Below are 17,727 nucleotides of genomic sequence, written 5' to 3' on the forward strand. Positions count from 1 at the left end.
TTTAAACTCGGCAGTTGAGACCTGTCACAAAAGTTGGCGTGTTTGCCCACCGGAAACTCCGGGCAGGGTTCTGCTCTTGGCCATGTCCCTCTCATTTTGAAAGCAGCGAAGCTGCTGGTTTGAAGGCCCAGATATTCAGACGTGCTGCTGCCTAGGTGCTCTGGGCAAGGAAGCATCCCAAGAGGGCGGTGGGTCTTCCCACTTACCCGTAACTGGTCACAGTGGGGAGACGGGGTCTCCATAAACAGTCACCTCAGCAAATGCATATTTTACAGATCAAAACCCCTCACATCTGCTGAACATGTTTTTACTGAAACATTTTAATTGGGGCTTTCAGTGAGAGTAACATAATCTCACCTGCATTGTGTGTGTCCCGAATTTCAAAATGAGATCCAGTGTGAACTACACAGCCCTGAATGGGGTGCAGAGGCTCCCTGCTGCTGCCTCCTGCCAGCGCGGTTCCGTCCTGGGGGAGAGCTGCCTGGGCTCCTTGGCTTGCCCTGTGTGGACAGCCGCCATCTCTGTGAGCACCCGCTGTGCCCAGGCCTGCTGGGTCTCCCTCACCCAGACCTCATGCAGAGCCACGTTTAAGGTGGCACCTGGGTCTACCACCGTCCCTGCGTGTGGCCTCAGGATCACATGGTTAAGATGTTCCCATGTTCACTGTTGAGAAATGCGTTCTTGGCCGTCGTCTTTACATACGGAGCATCTCAGACGCCTAGCAAGCACAAGCTTGTCCAGCCAAGGAGGAGGGACGGAGGCCTGCGGGCAGCCATCTCACCCTGTAGCCAGAGCCCAGCGCAGGGTCCCTGGCCCCCTGGGGCTGGTCTCCGGCCCTGGGATGGTGGGCTGCACTGTAACCTGGGGGCACCAACCAGGGTCCCTGTCCTGCAGGCAGCAGGGCTGGCAGCCGAGCCTGACTGCACCTGCCTCTGTCCCGCTCGCCTCCCGGGGCTCTTTATGCCCCTGCACCTCAGTCTTTGAATGAAATGTTATAATTAAGGTCTTTAAGCCCCCCCCATCAGTGCCGGCGCATGCATGTGGACACATCAACTGGCCCCCCCATCAGTGCCGGCACATGCATGTGGACACATCAGCTGGCCAGCAGGACCTCAGCCAGTCTTTGTTCTCAGCCGTCGTCTGAGCCCTCTGAGGCTGCCCGCAGTGGCCACGTGCCACCCAGCAAGGCCCAGCCAGGCTGACACGCAGGGCCTAAGCCCCCTTTCCAGCGTGAGCAACAGCAAGCCCCAGGGATGCGCCACCTCCCTGAGAGGAGCCGGCTGCAGCTGTGGTCCCTGGTGCGTGGCCCTCTGTGTGGGGCTGAGGCCTGAGCCCTCTGCAGCCCAGCACCCTGGTCCTGACAGGTGGGCTCACAGCCTGGGGTGACGGGAAGGTCCCCCACACTGGCACTGTGAGGACACTGCCCGTGTTTTGGGGCTGAAGGCTCGCCCCGGATCTCCCTGGGTGCTGGTCTTGGTTTCTGTGGTGCTGCTCTTAGAATCTCCGTCAGGCCGAGGAGGCATCTCGGATGTGGTTTCTGAGCCTGCGGGTATTCAGGTGCCCTGGAATTGGTGCAAGTGAGGGGGCAGTGCCACGGGGTACAGGTTGTGCGCCCGATGCCCTCAATGAGGCACTCTTCTCCTGACCTTGTGGCTGACCTTCCGTGTGACCTTGTCTTCACAGATGGATCACGACCCCAGGAGCCCCGCGTACATCGCCACCCAAGGACCCCTCCCCAGCACTGTGGCCGACTTCTGGCAGGTGACTCTTTTTTGACTAAAATGTTTTCTAAACAAGATCTAAATAAATTGGCCATGAATAATGCCTTGAATTCAGATAAGCCACTTCAGACTTATTAGCAGATCTTCATCAAGTGTTACTGGTTTCAGACTTTATGCGTTCTTTGGTATTTTTGTCATTTATCTCTTTTCAAATCTGAGCATGGAGATTCACTTTGAGAGAAAGGTCTTTCGTTTTCAAGCACTTTATAATTTCCTTTTACAAAATATAAAGAAATGAATGAAGCCAATGCACCTTTAGTGTGAACGCACGGGAGCACTGCTCCCCCGCCGTGCCTTTGTGCATCGCTGTGTGGAAGTGGGGCCCAGACTCTCTTCTTTGAGGGTCCCCATACTCTGTCTTAAAGGCAGGGAGTCTTCCCTCAGCGTCCCTGGGCCTAGACGCAGGGAGCCTGTGTGGGGCTGGGTCTGTCCTGGGTCACCAGCACCAGACAGGGAGAAATCAGGGGCTGCAGGTTGGGCCCCTGGCCGTCCACCCGGGCAGAGCTTGGTGGGACCAGGCTTGGGGACAGGCGCCCTGGGCACTCCACAGGCTCGTGCCTCTCTCCTCATACCTGGCCGGGTACACCAGGTACAGGCTCAGGAGACCCATGAGGGTGGAGTGGGGGGCCTGACTGCCACAGCCCCATCGGGCGGCAGCCGGGAGACGGAGCTCCATGGGCCACTGAGCTGGTTCAGTGACTGAGAGAGCGGTAGGAAAGGTCAGAAGTCCCCTCGTGTTCCGGACTCTCTTCCCTTTCTCAGCCTCCCCGCCCAGCCTCTCCTGATGGCACCTGAGGAGGGGTGTTCCTCTCTGGAACGCCAGGAAGGATCCAGGCTGTGCTGAGGGCCCTCCATGCCCTTTACCTCCTGAGTTTATCAGTGGGGTTCTCACCCCACTGCATGGGCAGGACAAGTGGGGGTCTGAGAAATTCCACAGCTCGCCCTGCCAGCCGGACAGGCCAAGGCTTCCAGCATGCTGAGTGACCCCTGCTCTGGCCACTTGCCTCTGCCTTCCAAACAAGGAGGGAAGCACCAGGCTGGACTCCAATTATGTCGCTGACACTTATCATCCTGAAATGGACTTGTACCCCTAGGCACAGAGAGCTTAGCACCCCGGGGCCTCAGGACCGTGGGAGGCCCTCCTGCGGTAGGAGGATCCCCTTACGTCATGCGACACTGTCTCTGGAAGTGCAAGCCCATCTGTCTCTGCACCTGGACAGGAGCCCAAGAGTTCTCTGGCTATGCATGCTCACCTTGGCTCCTCAGGCCCAGGGAAGGGAGCGTTTTGAACTGCATGGTGGAAGAGGAACTCCAGAATCGCAGCCCCACTCGGGTTCTTTCTACCTTCACCACGATCCCAGTGTGCACTTCCCTGTGGCATTTAGTGACCCCCAATACGGGGCCCCTCGCTCACTCCAGCCTTTGGCCCCTTCATCCAGCAGCAGGTGTGCACATGTGTGAGGCTCCTCTTGCCAAAAGGAACACAGCTTCCTTGATGGCGTGTTGGACTTGCCCGTGATGATCCCTCGTGTCTGTCAACCACATCCACGTGCACGATCCCACGCCACGCGCTGCCTGCTGCGCTCCTTGAGACCCAGAGGTTATTTGCCCAAGTTCCCAGCTAGTGACCAGAAGGGCTTGCCTGTTTTCTTCCTGTTTGTCCCAGGAGCTGCAGTGTTGGAGGTGACTCATTTTATCAGCATTTATACCTCATAGAAACTTTTAGGGTTTATCAAGGATCATACATTCTCAAAAGGGAAAAAATCTAAATAAAATTAAGAGAAAAGTTAAAAAGCGAGATGAAGTATAGGGTCATTTGAGACACATGTCAGTCAGAACTTATCACAGTGTCCTTCAAAATGGAAACAGTGATCCTAAGACAAGAGACCATGCTCTGCAGGTCAGTCCTCCTGGGATGTCCCTGTGCACAGTAGCCCTGCAGAGGCCCTGGTGTCCCTGTGCACAGTAGCCCTGCAGAGGCCCTGAGGTTCCAGGGTGTCCCTGTGCACAGTAGCCCTGCAGAGGCCCTGAGGTTCCAGGGTGTCCCTGTGCACAGTAGCCCTGCAGAGGCCCTGAGGTTCCAGGGTGTCCCTGTGCACAGTAGCCCTGCAGAGGCCCTGAGGTTCCCGGGTGTCCCTGTGCACAGTAGCCCTGCAGGGCCCCTGAGAGTTTCCATTCCAGGAAGCCAGCCTCACAGCGTCACCGTGTTCCTCCGGCCAGGATGCTGCTCTCTTCTCCCGCAGCTTTCCCAGGGATACTGCTTTCTGCAGCAAACCCAACAGCACACCGGGAGACTAGCTTCTTGTGTGTCGTGTCTGACTGGTTGGGCTCTAAATCACGTGTCTGGATGTCGACACCTGTCCAACAGCTCTTCCTCTCTGAACAGTCGCCCCTAAGTCCCAGAATCAACATCCAGTGCTCAGACTTCAGCGGTCCTCTGCAGCAGCTGAGCAGCCGCACTCAGAGCTGCTGAGGGCAGCAGCTGCCTGGACTTCTCACAGAAGGCAGAGATTTCCAGGCCATGGAAGTGGGGTGATTTTAGGGATGAAACGTGGAGCTGTCAGTGGTGGACAACAGGCTCTGTGGCACTGACTCCTCTCACTTGTGGGTCTGTGGCTCTTAGCCAGTTTGGACCAAGGACGTGGAGACACATGACAAAAACACCCAAGCCTCTTCCCGGGCCTCCAGCTTCATGTGTCCACCCCGGTGCCTCCCTGGGGGCTCCCTGGAAGGGCCAGTGTGGAGGGGAGCTAAGAAAGACCCTGATCCCGGGAGAGCTGCCTCTGTTCCCGCGGCTGCTGGAGAAAGCGTCAGGCAGCAGCTCAGCACAAGAATCAGGATCCAGAGGCCCCAGTCACGGGCTGCAGGTTTGGTGCCTCTGGGGACACCTCTCCACCTCCATCATCACAGGGTCTGTCTGTGTCCAGGTCTCCCTCCGTGTGAAGGTGCCCTGCCACTGGGCTCAGTCCACCCTGGCCGCTGTGGCTCCTTCTTGGCCTCATCCACAAAGATGGTGTTCACAAGCACAGTCCATCCACAGGTCCTGGCTGGGCCGCTTCTCCCTAGAGCAGCAGTAGGAAGAGAGGAGAGCATCCCAAAGGCACCCCGGACCTCGTGACAGGGCACCGCAGGAGGCAGGAGAGTTCTGGGGGGCTGAGGGGCACAGGCAGAGTCTTGAGGCCCTGATCCCTCAGCAGGAAGACGCCAGCAGCCAGGACAAGGAGAGCCGGAGGGCAGCTCCAGAGACTCCTCGCCACAGACTCCGAGGCCTCCTGCCACACAGCGGTCACGCTCAGTGGGGCTGCACCCACCTTCACACCCTGCAGCCTGAAGCCACCAGCCAGGCTCCTCAGCCCCAAGCAGCCTGTTCCCTCTCCCACTGGGCACTGCCGCCTCGAAGCAAAACCCAGAATGTTCTAGAAAGAAGACAGAGGGGCCACCACGGACTCTGTGGGCTGGTCCTTTCCTTCAGTAAACCATTGGTTATCTAGTGATTAGACTTCTCCTCATACACTGTATGCATTTCAAGAACTTTATTTCCAAAAGTCTGACTCATCTTTTTTAACAGTAGACGTGCAGTTGTCCCTCGGGATCCACCAGGACTTGGCTCCACCACTCTCCCTGGTATCAAGACCCGTGGGGGCTCAGGCTCCTGGTGTAGACGGCAGTATTCTCACCGCCCCGGGTCTCCCAGACGCTCTGGATCGTCTCTAGATCACTTCCAACACCTGGGACAGAATGAGCACTGCCTAGACAGTTGTCATACTAGGTTGTCTGGAAACGGGGACCTGTTCAGCACAAATGCGGGCTTTTCAAATACTCTCGATAGTGGCTGGTTGAACTTGCAGATGCTGAGCCCGCAGCTGCAGAAGGCCAACTCCGTGGTGCAGATCAATCCCTTCTAAACCACTCCCGTGAATACCGTGTCCTCGCAGCGCTGGCTGCATAAGGCTTTCCCAGAAAGGAGCAAACTGGCTTAGAAATAATTGCCTTTTAAAGAAAACACACGTGGCTTGGGCAGTAAGGCCGTTTGGTCACAGGAACACTCCATCGTGTGGGGCAGCCTGGGCCTCGTGATGTGGAATCTTCTGCCCCTCAGAGAAGGCTCAGTGAGACTCGGCCCCCATGTCCAGGGGGCTGTTCTCCAGCTGCTTCCAGGTCAGGAGTGTCCGCTCGACCTCACGAGGCGTCTGTTCATCCAGGATTTCTAAGATAGTTCCCAGGAGGTTCCCAGCCAGACCCCACCTGCACTCGGTGGGTGCCCCCTGCTATCCAGTGCGGGGAAGGGAGACGGGCGCTGACCGCAGCCCTGTGGCCTCCCTCCAGAAGATGCCCTTCCACCTGCGAGGAGCTCGCTGCTGCCAACCTCAGGGCTGCATTCACCTGGCTCTGCTAGACCTGCAGGCACCTCAGACACCTGGCCTTGCTTGTCCCACCTGGTCCCACAGGGAAGGGGCACGTGCCACCCCGGTGCCCACACTTGGAGGGCACACTCAAGGGTGCCCACGTGGAGGCAGGAAGCAGAGGTGGGCGCCAGGCTGGGAGCAGTGCTTCCCGGGACAGCAATTTGGCTTGGGAAGATGAGAACATTCTGGAGACGGCAGCGTGGTGCTGCGTGCTCTGAACTGTGGCTGGAGAGCCGTAAACCCTACCTGACAGGCACCTCACCCCCAAGGGGTGTCACGGCCATCTCCACCAGGAGAGCAGAGGCCCTGGGAGCCACAGCAGCCGGGGCAGCTGCAAGGCAGGTCCAGACCCTGCCGGAGCCGGGCGTGTTCTGCCACACGGCTCCTAGCAGTGGACAGGCCAGCAGCCAGGCCAGACGTGGGACAGAGGATGAGGGCGCACTGTCCTGCAAAGTGTGCTGCAGACCGGCGGCTTCGGAGAGCATGCAGCCATGCCCTGGCCCCGGCTGCAGCCTGTGCAGCAACCTGGAGACCGCAGGCTCCCCCTGCCCTGCAGCACCCATGCAAAGGCCTCTGCTGGTGCCCCAGGACTGCCGGGCAGGTGAGGCCTGGCGCACCGGGCTCCATCAGTCCCGTCTCCCGGAGGCTCTGCATGGCTGCCCCTTCTTACCCAAGTGTGGGTGAGCCAGCGGCCAAGCACTGTCATGCCCCTCCACCCGCTGGTGTGTCCCAGAGCTGCAGACCAGGAGTCTGAGCAGGAATGGAAGCAGCATGGCCAGCGTCTGCAGATGCAGAGCGCAAGGTCAGGGCAGGGGAGGGCACAGGGATGCAGGAGGGCATCGCCCAGGAACCCAGGCAGGACCTGGGCCGCCACACCCAGGTGCAAGCATCGTCCCACCTGGCGCTGTGCAGGTGGCTGAGCCCAGTGCAGCTGGGGTCCCCAGCCTGCCCCCCAGCCCTCAGCAGGCCGGCTAGGCCCCTCCAGACGAGGCCCTCTCCAGCCAGCGCGATCAGAGCGCCCAGCCAGGCACTCTCTTACTGCCACTAACACTTCACCAGCACGGAATCCAGTGGCGCTTTCTAGCTCCTGCTCCCTGAGGGTATTCCGCGAGGTGCTCACGGCGGCGCGGCTTCTCTCCTTCCAGAGCCTGGGCTTGTTGGATCCAGATCCTCCTGCAGCAGCCTCCATCCCAGCTCTGGGGGGTGGCACCTAAACCGAGTGCCCTGGGAGACCCAGAGAAAGTGAAGGCTTCCTCCCAGGACCTGCCACCCAGGCGGGAGGAGGCAGGAACCCCGGAGCATTGTAAGGTAGCGTGAAGAGCTCATGTCACCAGGGCCACAGGGCCCCAGCTCCCACCACCCGGGCCCAGACCCCGTGCTGCCCTGGGGCCATTAGCTGTGTGGTTCAGTAGCTTGTTTGCTGCCGTGACTGAAGGACCCAGCCAGCACGACTGTAGAAGAAGAGTTTATTTAGGGCTCAGGGTTTCAGAGATCTCCTTCCATAGTCAGCCGGCTCCATCCCTGGGGCTGAGGTGAGGCTGAGCATCATGGCTGGAGAGCGTGGCCGAGGGAAGCGGCTCACATGGTGATCAGGAGGCAGAGAGAATCTCCACTTGTCGGACACAAAGTGTCTACCCCAGAGCCAGGCCCAGTGCCCGCCTCCTCCAGGCACAGCCCACCCTTCAGCCACCACTCAGTCCCTCCCGGCAGTTCACGCACTGATGGGTTAGGACGCTCACGACCCACCCAGTCATGTCTCCCCTGAACCTTCCTGCACGTCTCACACCCGAGCCTGGGGGACACCTCGCATCCACACCCTGACAGCTGGCAGGGGCCTCCCCAAGCAGCTCTGCTGGCCAGGCTGCCTTCATCGGCCAGAGAGGACCACTGTGTGCCACTGTCCACAGCACCACGGAGAACCGTCCCTCGGGCATCCAGAGAAGGCCGCCTGCCCTGGGCGATTCCCCTCGCCGCCCCGTTGAATGTGTTTGCTCCTGCAGGGTGGCCTCCCGCCCCTGGCCTCCGGTCTCCACCGTGGCAGCACGTGGTGCCCCATGTGGCAGACCGGGCCTCCAGCAGCCTCGCCCACGACCCCGGCAGGGGAGGCCTGGCCTGCAGTGGGGCCCTCCACGCGCGTGACTCCTGGAGTCCAGCCCGCCCAGAGCCGTGTCCAGCAGGCACTCTCCGTGGCTCATCTGGCCTCTGGGCTGTGGACAGACGCTGAGGAACCGGGGAAGAAGCCAGGGAACGCACGAGAGCAGACCGCTGACTCTGAAGCACTTCAGTGGATTACAAGGAAACCCCAGAAGGGAGGAAAACGGATCCTTCAGCTCCTCCAGCTTATACTTTGACCACAGGCCCCAGATTTCCTAGGACATGGTACTTCAAATATCTGGTCTTGCTGGATTTTCCACACATGAATCTCCAAACCTGTAAAACTGAAGGAAAGCTTTGGTCAGATTGCCTTGCCTAAGGCTGGGATTTGTGACCACGACCCGGGAGCTGTGTCCACCACTGTCCTGGAGGCCGTGGCAACGCACGTGGGCGTGAATTGGACTTGGGTAGAAAGATGTCTCCTGAGGCTCCTGCTGAGCTGGTTTTTATGGTTCACAGATGAAAACGCAGCAGGAGCTCCCTCCCTCCTCCTCCTCCTCCCCCTTCTCCTCCCCTCCTCCCCTCATCCTTCCCCCCTCCTCCTCCCCCTCCTCCTCCCCTCCTCCCCTCATCCTTCCCCCCTCCTCCTCCCCCTCCTCCTCCCCCTCCTCCTCTCCCTCCTCTCCCTCCCCCACTCCTCTCCCCATCCTCTCTCTCCCTCCTCTCCCCAGGCCTCCTTTCCTCCTCCCCCCTCCTCTCCCTCTCCTCTCCCTTCTCCTCCTCCCCTCCTCCCCTCATCCTTCCCCCCTCCTCCTCCCCCTCCTCTCCCTCCTCTCCCTCCCCCACTCCTCTCCCCATCCTCTCTCTCCCTCCTCTCCCCAGTCCTCCTTTCCTCCTCCTCTCCTTCCTCCTCTCCAAAACTTACTGGGTTTGACCCCTGGCTCACAGATCAGCAAGTCCAGGGCCCCAGAGGCTTGAACTGCATACCTGGGCTGACCCTAGGTCTGAGCCAGGGCTGGGGTCTCCCTGGGAAGGGGTCGTGGGCTCTGCCCTTCAACCCGTTGTGGGCCACACAGCTACAACGGGCTCTTGGGCAGCAAGGAGCGTAAAGTCTCTCCTTCAGCCAGGCCTCGCGGGCCTTGGCAGAGCTAGGACCTCACCCTTGGGGGTGGGCACCTTCGTGCCTAGACTTCGTCAGCACCTTTGTCGCCAGCTCAGGGCTCCCTGCACTCACTGTGAAAGGAGCTTCTTGCACAAGAGCAGGTTGGGGTCCAGGGACACTCTACCTTCTCTGGAGAGGGCTGCATCCTGGCCACCAGCTCCAGCACACAGGCAAGTGTGTGCTCACTTCAAGGAACCGAGCCAGTCTCTGGTGGAACAGCCCCGGTGCACTGCCTCAGGTGGCTGAGGGCCTGGTCTCCAGTCACCTCTTCCTCAACTGAGCGCAGCTGTAACAAGTCCTCCACCGCGCGCTCCAGACTAGGCGCTGGTCTACAGACAGCAATCTGGCAGAAGAAAGACGTGAAAACATGGATAAGACGAAGGCAAGGTAGGAAGGACGCACCACAGGAGGTCTAGGTACAGAAGTCTCCTGTGCGGGGACCACGGTGCTTCCCAGAGACCAGGTCTCGAGGGGCTTTGGAAGAGCTGGGGCTTCAGCGCGTGCGGCCAAGGTGCACCGCCTGGCATTGACGTAGGTGCGCCTGGTGAGGTGGGTGCTGTGGACAGACCCACCTCCCGTCTCCTCCCATGCTGCCTGGGGGGAGGAACAGCCCACGTGCTCAGCAGAGACCCAGGACCCAGCACTGTGCGCTGGAGTCCCACTGCCACGAGGTCCCCAGAGCCCGCTCCTCACACAGCCGAGAGCTCTACCCTGTGACCGGCCTCCCTGGCCCAGCCTCTGCCCAGCCTCCACCTGGACCGCTCAGCTTGCCCCGGTGCGGGCTTGCAGCTCGACCTCCGTCTCCGCTGGCAGGTCTCACTCCAGGCCGCCCGTGTTGATGGGATGACAGATTGCCTCTGTGACTGCGGAGCACCCTGCTGCGTGCCCGTCCGGCCCATCCAGGCGTCCGCTGGAGGCTGCGGTGCACGTGGGAGGCAGCTCTCTCACTACCTGGGACCGCGATGGCTCCCGCTCCTGCAGGCCGGCCAGCGGCGATCCTCCAGAGCCTCTGACAGCGTGGGGAGCCGGGGCCTGTGCTGTTTGCCAGCCACCGCGAGGTCTCCTTCCGAGGGATGTCTGGGGCCCCTGGGCCCCCTGCTGGCTGGGCTGCTCTTTGTGGGGTTGGATTCTCAGCTCTCCAAGAGGACTCTGAGGGTGGCCCGGCGGCTCTCCGTCTGCTCCAGCCAACTTTGACGTGAACCCTGGACGGGGCTGGTGGGTGAGGGGTCCAGCACGTGCTGGTTGACTTGGGCTGTGGGGATGGCCGCGTGCTGGAGGCCAAGGTCCGGAGCCCAGAGGTGGGCGGGCATGCCTGCAGAGGCCCTGGCAGGGCCCACTCTCCAGCGCGGGTGGCCTGGGCACCCCGGCCTGTGGCGGCAACACTCGGCCCCTGCTGGCTCTGGTGTGGCTCTGCTCCGTGCCCTGCCCTCAGGGCGTGGCCTCCTCGTGAGCACTGGGACCCCTCTCTGGCAGGGCCTCGTCTCCGCTCATTCCACCTGCAGACACTCGTTTCTAGCCGGGCACGGGACACGCTGAAATCCCAGCGACAAGGCCAAGGCCGGAAGTTCACAAGTTCACGGCCTGTCTGGGCAACGCAGTGAGACCTGTCTCAAAATAAAGCTGAAGAGAGTGCAGCGTGGCCTCTCGGCGGTGAGTGCCCCTGCGTCCTTCCCCGTGCCCATAAGACAGACTGCGTTCCGGGGCCACACGCAGAGGCACCAGGCGCCACTTCAGCACAATTGGGAGGACAGCCCAGCTCGGCCGGGAGCACCAGGCCCTCTGAGGGCCATGAGCTCGCTGCTTCCTCGGGGCCCCGACAGCAGGCAACGTCCACGCTTCACGTCGCGTCGACAAGCGGTCTGAGTTACTTGAGTTTTTCTGCGTCTTTGCTGCTAACTACAAGACCCAGCACAGGGCACTTGGGCAACCTGTCACGACAGTTTCTGACCCACATCAGCTTTGAGTGGACCGGTGGTTCCGGGGACTGGCTCACAGACTGAGCGCTCAGAGCACCCAGCAGCCCAGGGGGCTTCGGCACGGAGGAGCCGGCAGGTCTGGGGAAGTTCACCGGGAGGGGAAGTCTCAAATCCACCCAGCCATTTACGCGTGGGATCCAAGCTTGAGGCGCGTTCACGATCCACATCGCAGCCTGGAGGCCCTGCCTGCTGCCTGGGAAAGTGACCCCTGTGACTCTGCAGGCGGAGGGAGTCGGGCTGGGACGGGACCTCAGGGTGCCCCAGGGACACACGGCACCAGCTAAGCTGCCCGCGTGTGGGCCAAGGCAGGAACGGGTGGAGAGGCGCCCTGGCTCCCCAGCGTCGGGACACAGAAAACCTCGCCAGGCCCACCAGCAATTGGGGGCACTGGGCCCCGTCGGACTGCCTGTCTAGCAAATCCCCTTTGCTTTTACGCACCTGTGGGATGCTTGCTTAAATGGCGTTCCTTTGGACTTAATCTTAAGCACCTCTTCACCACTGCAAGCCAGCGAGGGCTCTGGGCTGCAAGGCCTCTGCCCACGGGCTCCCCCAACGTCACACTCGGGTGGCACCAGCGGGGCGCGGGGTGATCAGCTCATGGTCTAGATTGTTGTGTTTTTATTACGCTTGTAAAATCCCGGCTTCTCCTCATTTCCGTAATGGCTTCATGAGCTCGCTTGCTCTCTAAGGGCACGTTAAATGCCGCGTGACGGAGTGCAGACGAGGGAGCAGGTCTGCAGGCGGAGGACGCCCGGACTCGTCCTGCCCGACGGGCTGGGAGGCGAAAGGAAGTTCCTGGCTCACGTGTGATGCGTGTTCATTTGTGGACTTTTGGTAAATATGTCAGGAGGTCCCATTAAATTCCAACGCAGGTGACAGGCAGTGAGGCAGCCCGAAGACACGGACTGCTTCTGTCCTGTGGGAAAACAAGCCAGTGTGGAAGAGGAACATGCCGCGCACACGCCTGGCTGTAAAACGTAATCCGATGGGGGATTCAGAACTGAGGAGCAAGCCCTTCATAGGTGAGGTGTGGATTCTGAATAACAAGATCAGAGCTGGGTTTTTACAGCTGTGTCTAGGAGAAGCGGAAGCTCTCGGGTACTGGACTCACGTCCGGGCACAGTTCTTGTCAACAGCTCTGCGAGGTGTCGTGGGAAACGCAGCCCCTGCAGGGGTGCAGTGCTCCCTCTGCCCGGTGAGACACCCACCCTCGGACGGACGGGTCCTGCACCCGACACCCAGGGCCAGGATCTGCACCGGCTGCGAAGGCGGATTCCTGGCCCCGGTGGCAAGCCGTGCTGGGGGGGCACAGGAGGTGGCACACCGTCTGCTGGGTCTGGGGCTGTCCCCTGTGGCCAGGTGAGGGACACGGTCGGCTTGGGGCCGGCTGCAATTTGAGTAGGAGTGTCATATTTTGCTGTAAGTTCCCTAATGTACCTTGAAGCCTCCTCTCACCTGCTCCCGAAGGCTCTGCAGTCACAGAGTGAACGCTTCCTCTGGCCGAGCAAAGTCATGACAACCACCAAAAAATAAGCATGGCGACGATTCCAGCGGGCGGCACGTGGAGAAGCAGTTCTTCCATGGCCCCTCGGCCGCTGCTTCCTGTCGGGCTGTAGGAAGTTCCCCTTCGGGTGGAAGGAGGGGAGGCCCAAGGGCGAGGTGCAACCGCAGAGGGGTCAGGCAGGGACTCACCGGTCGTGACCTGAGAGGCGAGTGGGCAGCTGCCGGTGAACGTCTCACGGAGGCGAGTGTCTGTGCGCAGAGCCCCGGGGCTCTGGCAGGGCCGCACCGGTGCGAGACCGTCACTGAGGCCGGCTTTCTGTCTGCAGATGGTGTGGGAGAGCGGCTGTGCCGTCATCGTCATGCTGACGCCCCTCACGGAGAGCGGCATGCGCCAGAGCCACCACTACTGGCCCGATGAAGGCTCCAGCCTCTACCACTTCTACGAGGTACTTAGCAAGGGCGCCCGCCTCCTCCAAGGAGCAGGTGTCCCCGGGCCCCAGCTGCTGGGCGAGATTGCCAGCAGCTGACCAGTCCTGTCCATGGGGCTGAGATAGTGCCACATGGGGCGGGCAGCACTGTCAGTCCTCAGGGGTCCAAGAGCCTCAGGGCCAGGAGGGACGGGCTGCTGCTGGGTCGTGAGTGCCCTGGGCACCCAGTGTGTCCCTGTGCTGGCAGGTTAGAGCAGCGCACCTATCCCAGGGCGGCCGCCCCTCTCCTGGCCACCCAGGCAGGGCTCCCCTCTGCCCGAGGCAGCCGGGCGCAGGGGCTGCTGGCTCACGCGGGCCTGTGCTGTCCCCTCCGCCCCGACCCAGGTCAACCTGGTCTCGGAGCACATCTGGTGCGAGGACTTCCTGGTGCGGAGCTTCTACCTGAAGAACCTGCAGACCAAGGAGACGCGCACGGTGACCCAGTTCCACTTCCTGAGCTGGTATGACCGGGGCGTCCCCTCCTCCACAGGGGCCCTCCTGGACTTCCGCAGGTAAAGAGCCGCCAACAGCTGACGGGGCCAGAGGGTGCTGCCAGGCAGGAGGGCGCAGGCCGGCACCGGATCACTGTCTGGTGCTGCCGGCTGTGGGCACGCTTGGGGTGGGAGGTGGGGTGCCACTGGCTGTCCCCAGCCTAGTGCTGGTGAGTGGCCAGGGCAGGCATTTAAACTGAGGGAGGGCAGCCCTGGTCCTGTGGGGCTCTGCAGCTGAGAGAGCCTGACTCCCGCTTCGGGCTACCGGGGCACGCAGCCCAGACGGCTAGTTTGGCGCCTCGCCTGGTTGGACTCAGGGTGGCTGGACTCAGGTGGACAGCCCAGGCAGAGTCAGCCCACGACTGCATTCTTAGCATGACTTCTGAAACAATGGTTCTGTCCTCTGGGCCAGTTGGCCAGTCACCCAGCGAGCTGTCCTGTCTCGAAGGGTGCTTGCTGCACTGTGGCTCAGGTGCTGGACACTGACGGGCAGAGGTCAGTGGTACTGCAGGTGCAGGGAGCCTGGCTGCAGCACAGCCAGGTGCAGGCAGGCAGCACCTCCTTCCCCAGGAGGCATTTGGGCAAGGAGTGGGTGAGGGCAAGGTGCGTCCAGGCCCCAAAAAGCAGCGTGCTGTGTGGCTCTGGGGGCCACATCCCCCAGACAGGGCCAGCTCCCCGCAGGTCTGGAAGGGGCTGTCGCAGATGCCTGAGCGTATTATGACACGACTTCCTTTGCCTTCGGGTCCATTTGAAGTAATGAAGACATTCTTATCTTGATTGCTCTTTGGGTCAGACAGCGTGTGAAGGAGCTCAAGGAGGGAATTCGGTGCCACATCTGCGCACACGCTCAGTGGCCCCACCCAACTCTGCCCCTCCCAGGGTTGCAGAGCTGGACCTAGAACCCCGAGCTGCCCAGACATCCCGGGTGTCCCAGCCACTGCGTCTGTCTTCTCGGAGCAGAGGCAGGCCCTGTGGAATCTCCCCTGGGCTCCTGAGCTCGTCTTCAGAACCAGTCATCCCTGGCCAAGTGGATGTAGCTGAGAGACGGCCATTCATCCCAACACCCTGTCTCTAAGCTCCTCTGGCGTGTTGACATATATGCATACGGGCACACATCCGTATCCATATATGGACTGGAACACATCCATACCCAAACCTCAGGTTACAAACACATCGCAAAGGAAAATGGATTCCCCAAACCCCCTTGCTCCAGGGTCTGAAGACATGTGGTCCAAGAAAGTCTTTGTTAGATAAAAAGAAAACAAACCCCCAGCCCAGTCTGGCCTGGGGATAGTCAGCTGTCCTTGCTGGCCATCTCTGACAGGACCAAGGGTCCAGCCAGCCCTGCCACACCTTCCCTGGACAGTGGGCACCGGTGGCGTCACACCCAGATGCGCGCCTCTGGAAGGTGGTTCTGTGAGCAGCAGCCACCGAGAGCCCGCACTGTGTCTGGAGGAGCCATGGATGCAGGGTCGCTTGCCTCTGAGCAAGAGACAGCGTCTCACCCTGGCCTGGTGTGCGCATCAGGCTCCGAGAGGCACGGTTAACTGCTTCTGGAGCAGAGGAGCACAGTCACACTCTACAGAGACCTGCCAAGGGGTGATCAGCATCACACGGAGGCCTCGCTTGGAGAACCTCTCTCCCGCCCTGTCTGTGCCTCCTCCCTCCCTCTCCTCGCACCTGCTGTGTCATGACATTCACTAGCGCTGCTCACTCTAAAAATGGACAAAGCCTTACTTTGCCAGCTAATTAGCGGTGGCCAGTGTCATTTTTGTGATGTTGCAGCTAGTAATATGAGCCCAGTTGCATAGTCACAAAAGTGATCATTGGAAACTGTGTCTGCTGCAGGGACATGTGGGGACCCCCTGAACCTCTCACGGCCTCACCTTTGCTTGCTGTTGGTTTGCATGGCGGTTCCTTCTGGCTCAGTGGTCCGAGGGTTGGTTCGTATTACTAACCGCTCCTTCTTGGTGAACGCCTCCTGTGGAAGTTTAAGTAACACCAGTTTCCTGGATGTGGAGACCTCCTGCTGACCAATGATGTGTCTGAGACACTAAGCAAGACCCTGTAGATTGCTCCTCTCCACCAACGACATGCATCTGCACCTAGGGTCCACCCGACGAGCACTGGGGCTCCACGTGCGATGGTTCTGCTTTCCTGTCTGTCCTGTTCCCGTGGTGCTGATCTGAGTGCATGGTTCTTTGTAAACAGAGATCTGAGCCACATCACTGCAGCACACTCCCACCATGCCTCCTGAGTCACTCGCGGTGGCTGTCATAGGTCTGGCCCGGGGCAGGGCGCTGGCGTGGACAATAAAATCACAGTGAACCCTTGCACAGGCCTGCGGAGGCAGCTGGTGACAACCTGCTGGAGAGAAAGACATCTTGTACGCCACAGATGAAGACGGGCTTTGGGTGGAGAAGAGAGGCTGCACAGCAGCCCGTCCTCCAGCCCGGGCGGAAGCATTTTGCCAAATGGGAGGCGAGCAGGTGTAAACGGCTGCGGTGGTGCTGCTGGGCCCTAAGACCCATGTCCTTACCCCATGCAGCTGCAAAGGAACCTGGTTGTCAGGCTCTTGTTTGAAATGTGCCTCTCTTTGTGCTTTGGCCCCACCAGGACAAAGTAAGAGAACTTGCTGATGGACCGGTGTGTGAGTTTACCCTTTACAGACACTGGTCCAGCATGGAACAGAGCAGGAAGTCCTCTGGAGGTGCAGAGCTGAGGCCATTCACGTTAGCCAAACAGCACTGAGAGATGTGTCTGAGGGCTTTGACCATGAAGCCTGAGAGTGGGCCTGATAATTAATCTTGCTTGGTTCACTTGATGCTGCACATGCACACATGCACATACACATACACACATGCATGCATCCATGCATATGTGTGCGTGAACACACACACATATGCTCACGTATATGTGCATATATATGCATGCACACAGACTCACATGCACATGGGCACTACACACCTATGTGTGCACGCATACATACATGCATGGGCACATGCACACATACAAGTACACACGTGCGCACATGCTCAGATGCATACACATGCATATAGGAGCGCACATGTATACACACGGGTATGTGAAGAGTCCTTTTTTCTGCAGGGGATGCAGCCCAGCCATGCCCAGCCCCATGCATAGTCCGGTTGAGCTGTGAGCTTCGCATTCCTCTTTTTGAGGTGCACACTTGGGCCCAGCGTCTGCTTTCTCAGAGCTGGCACTTGTGATATCCTTATGGCTGCATCAGCAATGAGAGATTTTAGCAGGCACACATGGCTGCATCTCCCTGTCTGTTCAACACGAAGAACTCGGAGGCTTCTGGCCTGCTGCGCTGTCTTACTTTCTCCACCTCCCCCAGCCTTACCGTCACGGGCACAAAGCCAGGAAGGGCCCCTGCAGGAAGGACCTGGCCACCCAGGCACTGGCTTGCCGTACCCATATTCCAAGCCCTCCCCTTTCAAGGCTGCTCTGGGTGGTCCACCAACACGAAGATGCGCCTGTTTCCGCAGGCTAGTGAGGAGCCGAGATCAAGTGCTCTGAACAGGCTTTGAACACGACCTATCTGCAGGTGGGCGCGTCTCATCCTGGCTCTGCCGCCTGCCCCTCAACTCGCCTTACGCTGTCCAGGTTGGGGGCTCCCACTCCGTCAGAAGTACCTCGTCCTATTACTCTGTGGAGGAAGTAGGAAAAAGGACCCCTCTGTGGCGGGGCTGCCGGTATTGAAGTCTCTAGTCAGTGCCAGTGGTGGGCACTCACCTCCCTCCCTCCCCCCGCGCTTGTGGCGACCCGCCGATTGAACTTCCACCTCCAGCTGACTACCCGCTGCTCCGCAGGCAAGCCTTTG

The 17,727-nt window shown here is 60.2% G+C and overlaps 1 protein-coding gene across 4 annotated transcripts in view; it reads left to right on the forward strand.

Moving 5' to 3' along the window:
* Ptprn2 (protein tyrosine phosphatase receptor type N2) overlaps window positions 1-17,727 on the forward strand; it is a 743,280-nt gene that overhangs the window by 700,798 nt on the left and 24,755 nt on the right. For all 4 annotated transcript variants that reach the window (XM_047562250.1, XM_047562251.1, XM_047562253.1 and 1 more), the window contains 3 exons: window positions 1,684-1,761; window positions 13,249-13,368; window positions 13,735-13,901. In XM_047562250.1, the coding sequence (XP_047418206.1) occupies window positions 1,684-1,761; window positions 13,249-13,368; window positions 13,735-13,901 (365 nt within the window). The remainder of the gene's footprint in view (window positions 1-1,683; window positions 1,762-13,248; window positions 13,369-13,734; window positions 13,902-17,727) is intronic.

This window comes from Sciurus carolinensis, chromosome 8 (genome assembly GCF_902686445.1).
Source record: "Sciurus carolinensis chromosome 8, mSciCar1.2, whole genome shotgun sequence".
Lineage (NCBI taxonomy): Eukaryota > Metazoa > Chordata > Mammalia > Rodentia > Sciuridae > Sciurus > Sciurus carolinensis.